Source organism: Triticum aestivum, chromosome 4D (assembly GCF_018294505.1).
Source record: "Triticum aestivum cultivar Chinese Spring chromosome 4D, IWGSC CS RefSeq v2.1, whole genome shotgun sequence".
NCBI classification, from domain to species: domain Eukaryota; kingdom Viridiplantae; phylum Streptophyta; class Magnoliopsida; order Poales; family Poaceae; genus Triticum; species Triticum aestivum.
Window position 1 is genome coordinate 341783928 of NC_057805.1, and position 7943 is coordinate 341791870.

At 45.4% G+C, this 7943-nt stretch overlaps 2 protein-coding genes across 2 annotated transcripts; one reads left to right on the forward strand and one right to left on the reverse strand.

Annotated features, from left to right (window-relative positions):
• Nucleotides 1-1767: 1767 nt before the first annotated feature.
• LOC123097804 (protein disulfide isomerase-like 5-1) lies at nt 1768-4036 on the forward strand. Its single transcript, XM_044519632.1, has 4 exons — nt 1768-1999; nt 2393-2451; nt 2551-2726; nt 3691-4036. The coding sequence occupies exons 1-4, from the start codon at nt 1865-1867 to the stop codon at nt 3774-3776; spliced, it is 456 nt and encodes a 151-aa protein (XP_044375567.1). The 5' UTR covers nt 1768-1864; the 3' UTR covers nt 3777-4036.
• A 658-nt stretch (nt 4037-4694) lies between these two features.
• Nucleotides 4695-7640, reverse strand: LOC123097803 (elongation factor 1-alpha-like). Its single transcript, XM_044519630.1, has 3 exons — nt 7508-7640; nt 6414-6903; nt 4695-5791 (listed from the first exon to the last, which is right to left on the reverse strand). Exons 2-3 carry the CDS (start codon nt 6873-6875, stop codon nt 4910-4912), a joined length of 1344 nt encoding a protein of 447 aa, XP_044375565.1. The 5' UTR covers nt 6876-6903; nt 7508-7640; the 3' UTR covers nt 4695-4909.
• Nucleotides 7641-7943: the final 303 nt, after the last annotated feature.

The following is a 7943-nucleotide window of genomic DNA, read 5'->3' on the forward strand; positions in this document are numbered from 1 at the left end:
AGCCCCACCGACGATGCCTCCGCCGCGCCCGGCAGCACAGAAGCCACGCCGACCAACCCGGAAGCCGCGCCGACTCCTTCCAGCCCGCGTACGCCGACGACGCCGACGCCGGAGGTTGAGCTCGACGTTTGATGTACTCCTTCCGCGTCCTTCCTTTTATGTACGCCGAACTACTGCGTGTCCTTTTATTTGATCGCCGAACTGTGGCACTAAATCGCCGAACTATGCGATGATGGCTTTTCTTTGAACGGGAACGATGGAGTTCGAATATGGGGCGCCTGGGGGCGGCACCTGGGGGCGTGGCTGGGGAAAAACGAACCCCAGGGGCCGATCTAGCGTTGGCTCGCCCCCAGGCCGCTCTTTTTCGGCGCCCTGGGGGGCCGAACGGCTGGAGATGCTCTAAGGCATGTGCACGCATCTTCGTTGTGTGTGATGTTTTAGGTCCTTGGGTCATGCATCGTCTCATTAGCATGATTGCTTTTCCCTTTTTGGTATTGAGTCTCTAAGACATTGTGGTTTCTGATATATAGAAATCGGAGGGATCGCTCTCTTTTTCAGAAAAAAATGAGAGGCCAATTTTCCGACGGCTCCCATCTGCCAACGACCACTTGATCGTCGATGGTGAGTAGGGTCGTCGGATCTCGCATGTGTGGATCAGCTAGCTTTAGGTTTTAAGGCTCTAGTAACTTAGGTTTTGCGTCGTTCGACGTCTTGACTTAGGCGACGGCGACGACGCGGAATAAAGAAGCTTCAATTTTTTTTCAACGAGGCGATCAACTCTATTGTCGGTGATGGTTTTGAGAACTAGCATGTCCAAGTGGAGATGTCGTGGCGGCGGCGACATTCTTGTGGTGAACTTGTGTCCTCGAGCTTCGCATTGCGACAACATCTGCTCCAGCACCAACGTGAAGCTTGGGACACCGTCAAGGAGCGGAAGCTGATGGTGGTATGCATCAACGACATCTGGAAGACGGATCGTGTGCTTCCTTCGGGGTTGGTGGCTGGCGGTATGGTTTCCTCCTCCGACGTCTTAGTCCCAGATCTGGAGTTTGATGGCGTATCCGGGATGTTGCCCTGGTCTGATTCATTCAAAGTCAATGGCTTCGCTAGGTGGTCCACGGACCTGATTGTAATTTTTATTACATTCGGTGATCTTTGTACTGTCATGATTGAAAATGAATAGATTGAACGTTTCTTGAAAAAATGTCCTTGCCTTTCGTGAGCCATCTTGAAGATCTGTAAACGTGCATATCATAAATAGAGTCACATCGAGCTCGGATGAGGAGGTGATCCGTCATTTTTTTCATTTGGGGCCTGCTCAGGAAGTGCCAGAGGCAGGTGAAGTGTGTTGATGCCAAGCTCAGGAGATTCTTCGGTCTTGATTGTAATTTTTTTCTTGACTGATGTTCGTTTGTGCAAAAGCTAGCTATCTAATGTTATTAACGTGACTTGTAATATGATCTTTATGATATAATTTTGTTTAGAAATATATTTATGATATAAATGAGACACGTATTATCATGATAAGTTTTTTGACAACAGTAGACCCTTTTTTCTCCGAGCAAATAAAGCCGATGAATAATATGAACGCCGAGGGAGGCGAGCACTGTGGCTGACAGCCTATGGCAAAGCAAGAAGGCGACGACAGTGGCCCACGTCCGGTCGGAGGCCCAGGTTCCACATGCTTTCTTCCTTTTTTTTTCTTTTTTGAGGTCAGGGCTATGCTTAAACCCGTGTCATCGTCTATCCTAGCCCGACCCGGCCCGGACCGGCCCAGTGAAATACTACATCGACCCACCCCGGCTAGCGTATCCGCCTTCTCCTTGTCTCCCCGTCGTCGCCGTGGCCGTCCTCCGATCGAGCCATGGATCCGGCTCTTCGGCGCCGCTCCCGCCTCCCTATCCACCTCCTGCTGGTGGCCGTCACTTTACTCGCCGCCCTGGCCGCGCGATCCGACGCGGAGGTCATCACCCTCACCGAAGAGACCTTCTCCGACAAGGTACCGACTGCTTTCCCCTTCTCGTGTCTCCACCCTCTTCCACCTCCTCATCGAGATGTAATAGTAGTAGTACTCTAAGGCACGCCGCAGACCCAAGAACAGCTGATTCTTCGACTTATCACTTGGCTACGCTGGGATGCAGTGTAGCAGGCGGTGTGCTTAGTTACTGACATGTAGCCGTTTCCCAGATTTGCTACTGATTCCAGCATGATTTCTTAATAATAAACCGATAGATCATTATTCTTGGTGTATTAATTGTTCCAATCATGGAAGGTTCGGTGTTTAGATGCGGCGCGCCATCTGAACTCCTGTTTTGGTTCGAGTTACTTCGCTGCAATGCTTGTGCACAGCCGTTGCTTAAGCCAGTTTGGATTTTTTTTCTCTTGTGTCTAGATAAAGGAGAAGGACACAGTATGGTTTGTGCAATTCTGCGTCCCTTGGTGTAAGCACTGGTAAGCTCTACATGCCGTAGCGGTGACATGGATATATCAACTACAATGCGAGTTTTGACCGCTTGCTGCTAAACAAGGATGCCTTCTACATTTACACAGCAAGAGCCTAGGAACTCTTTGGGAGGACCTCGGAAAGGTTATCGAAGGTACGGATGAAATTGAGATCGGAGAAGTTGATTGCGGTGCAAGCAAACCAGTCTGCTCAAAGGTGGACATTCATTCATACCCAACATTCAAGGTGTTCTATGATGGCGAAGAAGTTGCAAAATATAAAGGTAATCCCTCTCACATCTTACTTTTGTTTGACAAGGACAACATAAACTAGATACTACTACCATGAAAACCATGTTGGAATCTATTGCATGTGGTTCAATACTCTTGGAATGGCGATAGATTTTAGAAACCAAAACCACGCTGTTGACTTGTATTGTGAGAGTAGGGCATGACTCTTAAAAGATTAAAACCTCTGAACTTGAACCAAAAGGTTGGAAAAGATTACATTTTAGGCGCGATTTTCGTATATAGCAGGATCCGCTAATGCGGAAAATTTAGAATTTCTTTTTTGGACCAGCCATGACTTGGATGTTACTGATATACTCCTCCTCCATTCACAAATATAAGATATTCTAACTTTTGTCTGAATTGGATGTATATAGACACGTTTTAGTGTGTTTGTTACACTCATTTCAGTCCGTATGTGGTCCATATTGAAATATCCAAAACATCTTATATTTGTAATCGGAGGGAGTATCAGCTAGTTCTTAACAGCAGAGGTGACGATATTTCATAACTAAATAAACAACATGAGGGAGGAAAACTTTGTGTACAACTTTGTTCACATATCATTTTATTTTATTTTTTGCTTTTATTGATCATGAATGCGTGCTTTTTCAATATTCTATTAGATGGATATGTCATCATGTTGCTCCACCTGTTGGATTTGCTGTGGTACTTTGTTCATGAAAATGCTATTCTATAGCGAGTCTCCACTTTCAACCATCAATTCATAATCATGGACCGTATCATGTCCCTGAAGTTGATTTAATCTAACAGTTACAGTTTTCTTGTACTGTCATTCGGCATCACCGCTCAAAAGATCATATGCAGTTTGGCAATAAATTTTTTGCTGCATTTTCTTTGTATACACGCAGTTTGTCCCATTATGTATGATTCTTTGTTTTGAAAATATTCGTCTAGTAAGTGCTCAATGCCTAATCCAACTACTCAATGACATTGCAGGGCCTAGGGACGTAGAGTCTCTCAAGACCTTTGTGTTGAACGAAGCTGAGAAAGCAGGAGAGGTGAGGCTTGAAGATGAGCTATAGGTGTTCGTAGCAGGCACATGCCGATAGACGATGATACTCTGGTCAAGCAACTTTGGAATGCTGCTCGACCTGTTTAAATTTTTCGACCGAGTTGGCTTGTACTGCCGCCTCCTGGCGCTTGTCGCTAACTTAGAATGCAAGAAGAAAACATTTTTGTAACTTTTAACCTTTTCAACTCAGTTAGATGAACCTGCTCTGTGCAAACAGTTTTCGAAAAGCTATTTTGCGGGCTTGGGCCTAATTTTGATGTATACAAGATACAACATGTCTATTCAGTGACCTAAAGACAAAGACTAGAAATTTCACTGGACTAAGCAAAACAGAAAAAATGCTTAATTCGAATTGCTGAACTCGACATAACACTTTCGAACGGTCTTATACAGTATTCCCTATAAGAATGTTTAGATCACTTGCAGTAATCTAAAAGCTCTTATATTTTTTTCCGGCTTGGTGCTGCGCTACTCCGCTCCACATTTCACCAGCAGGTCTGTACATGGAGCCCCCCAACCCTAACACCGATCTCATTTGCATGTGACTTTACGAAGTGTCCCTATACATCTTTTTCTAAATTGAAATACGAAAACGTCTTTGCACTCTATTTTCCTCCGTTGTACTGGGTGTATGCTAATTATTTTGCACCCTTTATTTGCGCATTAGTTCTGATTTGATTGTAATGAACTGCATTTTACTACATGGCTTATCTTTTGGCTTGAAAACAGATCAAAGCCTATGATTTTTTGCCAAAATTTTCGTAGTTACAATCCAAGCAAGCCCCAACATTTTGGTCATGCCTCTATTGGCCGAACATATTTTGGTAGGCCTAGATGGGGATCAATCCAAACAGATCTTAGAATGAAAACAACCTGCTATTATCACGACAAAATACCACCAAAGGCTTCAACGAGAAACAGCAGCCAAGACTAAAAGTAGCAGCCTAACATTCCAAAGCAGAGGATAAAAATGAGTAGTCTCAGAAGCTTCCATGTTTTGCCAAAAGCCGAAATTAACACGACAGTACTCAAATGACACATCAACAGGGCGCATATCACACGGCGCTAACAGTAGCAAAACTTAATAGGCACTAAACTACTACAGATCTCAAAAGCAGACATAGATGGATTCAGGTAAACGCCTCATTTCTTCTTGATGGCAGCCTTGGTCACCTTGGCGCCGGTTGGGTCCTTCTTCTCCACACCCTTGATGACACCAACAGCCACAGTTTGCCTCATGTCCCGGACAGCAAAACGACCAAGAGGAGGGTAAGTAGCAAAGGTCTCCACAACCATGGGCTTGGTGGGAATCATCTTCACTATGCCAGCATCACCATTCTTGAGGAACTTGGGCAGGGCCTCCAGCTCCTTACCAGATCGCCTGTCGATCTTGGTCACCAGCTCAGCAAACTTGACAGCAATGTGCGAGGTGTGGCAGTCCAGCACTGGGGCATAGCCGTTGCCAATCTGACCAGGGTGGTTCATGATGATGACCTGGGAGGTGAAGTTGGCTGCCTCCTTGGCAGGGTCATCCTTGGAGTTGGATGCAACAAACCCACGCTTCAGATCCTTCACGGCAACATTCTTGACGTTGAAGCCGACGTTGTCACCGGGAAGCGCCTCCAGGAGAGACTCATGGTGCATCTCAACGGACTTGACCTCAGTTGTCAGACCAGTGGGACCAAAGGTAACAACCATACCAGGCTTGATGACACCAGTCTCAACACGGCCAACTGGCACAGTTCCAATGCCACCAATCTTGTAAACGTCCTGGAGGGGAAGGCGGAGGGGCTTGTCTGACGGCCTCTTGGGCTCGTTGATCTGGTCAAGCGCCTCAAGGAGGGTTGGGCCCTTGTACCAGTCAAGGTTGGTGGACCTCTCAATCATGTTGTCACCCTCAAACCCAGAGATGGGGACGAAGGGAACCTTGTCAGGGTTGTAGCCGACCTTCTTCAGGTAGGAAGAGACCTCCTTGACAATTTCTTCATAACGCGCCTTCGAGTACTTGGGAGTGGTGGCGTCCATCTAAAAACATAACAGTAGAAGGACACCTTTAGTTAAATGATACTCAGAGCTACGACGGAACTGTAAGATATTGTGAACAGATAACAGCAAGAGACTTGATTATACTATTATAACTAGCATAAACAATCAGAACAATCAACTAGCACAGCAGTACCAATCACAGAGTGATAATTAAACATTAGAACAGTAGAACAATCAACTAGTTACAGGAAAAACTGCAGGGATGACAGTACAGGATGACAATAGACATATTAATACATTGTGGTTAGTTCTCATACAGATGATGATTAATTAATTCACACCCAACTCCTACACCATTTAATATTACATTTAGATTCATACAGGTAGAAGCTGGTATATCCTAATGTACTACAGAAAACATACAATTAGACCACTAGAATCAAAATGTGTACAGCAATATGAAATTAAGCAATTGATTCAGAGCATGTGTACATGTTTGTTAAAATCAAGCAATTGATTCAGAGCATGTGTACATGTTAGTTAAAATCAAGCACTCAGAAAATATAACAACCTCAAATAAGTCTACCACACAAGTAGCAACATCTACAAAGTAATATGGTTATATGGCCTTTCAGGAATGAAGATTTTTCACAAGTTATACCTTGTTGCAGCAGCAGATCATCTGCTTCACTCCAAGAGTGAAAGCAAGGAGGGCATGCTCACGTGTCTGGCCGTCCTTGGAGATACCAGCCTCAAAACCACCAGTGGTGGAGTCGATGATGAGAACAGCACAGTCAGCCTGGGAGGTACCGGTGATCATGTTCTTGATGAAGTCACGGTGACCAGGGGCATCAATGACGGTGCAGTAGTACTTGGTGGTCTCAAACTTCCAGAGAGCAATATCGATGGTGATACCTCTCTCACGCTCGGCCTTGAGCTTGTCAAGCACCCACGCGTACTTGAAAGACCTCTTGTTCATCTCAGCGGCTTCCTTCTCGAACCTCTCGATGACACGCTTGTCAATGCCTCCAAGCTTGTAGATCAGGTGGCCAGTGGTCGTCGACTTGCCAGAGTCGACGTGGCCAATGACCACGATGTTGATGTGAGTCTTCTCCTTACCCATGGCTGGTGGGTAGAGCTAAACTACCCAACTGCGACACATAAAAAAATTATTAAAACCAACGGACGCAGGGAATCATCATGTGAACAAGTGACATAAACTGATAGATCAAATATCTTAGCTACCGGTGACGGTTAACAGTAAAAAGATGGGTCTAATAAGATGCCATGACGGTTAACAGTAAAAAGGTTGTCTAATAAGATGCTATAAAACCTCCAGCATATCATCCAGAAGCCATAACTAGATCTCGGCAACAACACCAGTGAACGACAAAAAAATGATGGAGCGACAAATAAATATTCCACAAGACTGTCATCTGTGCATCCTACGAACCAAGTATACGTCCGTGGACCGATAAAAACAAAGAGCAGAGATGATTCGGTGTTACGAGCTTGCAGCGCTAACAAATTAGGAACATAACCCTGGCAAACTACGGATCAAGGCAACAGTATTAGCGGAAAGCCCTTCAAAGTAAAAACGGAAGAACGATCCGCTCGAAAAGCTCCTAATACTCCAGCGGCTCGCGCGCTACAGGCAACTAAACAGAAACTGAGACATGCGCGTAGATCTAGAGCTTCTCGACAGCCATGGAGAACGCGTCTGAAAAGAGAAGGGGACTGGATCGGGAAACTGACCTCGAAGAAGAAGAACGAACGGAGGGGAGGCGGCGGCGGGAGGGGACTGAGGGGGGGGCTAGGAGCGCGGAATGCCTCCCCTCTTTATATTGGCAGCGGGGGGTGCTAGGGTTCCTTCCTGGCCGTCTGATCCATGTCTGATGGCTGTCGTTGAGGGAAATCTTGGCCGTTCAGTTTTGATCGTACGAGCGATATGTTTTAGACGGTAATGGTGTGTTTGGACATTGCGCGGCCGGCAAGTTCCCTGTCCTGGATTCCTGGGGATCCAGTTACCGACTTTGGTACTCGAAGTCACGGAAGTGGATTAGCTCATTCATGTAACTACTCCTAATATAAAAGTATTTTTGACACTACAATAATATTATAAACGAGCAAACATATCCTAATCTATAATAAAAACATATATTTTGAATTTTATTTTTCAGCGACTTTGTAT

Bases quoted from the DNA above. Each gene is read 5' to 3' on its own strand.
- LOC123097803 (XM_044519630.1), bottom strand. From the start codon at position 6,875: ATGGGTAAGGAGAAGACTCACATCAACATCGTGGTCATTGGCCACGTC. The intron at 5,792-6,413 runs GTATAACTTGTG...TTATGTTTTTAG, and splicing joins TGATCTGCTGCTGCAACAAG to ATGGACGCCACCACTCCCAA.
- LOC123097804 (XM_044519632.1), top strand. From the start codon at position 1,865: ATGGATCCGGCTCTTCGGCGCCGCTCCCGCCTCCCTATCCACCTCCTG. The intron at 2,000-2,392 runs GTACCGACTGCT...TCTTGTGTCTAG, and splicing joins AAGAGACCTTCTCCGACAAG to ATAAAGGAGAAGGACACAGT. The intron at 2,452-2,550 runs GTAAGCTCTACA...ACATTTACACAG, and splicing joins GTCCCTTGGTGTAAGCACTG to CAAGAGCCTAGGAACTCTTT.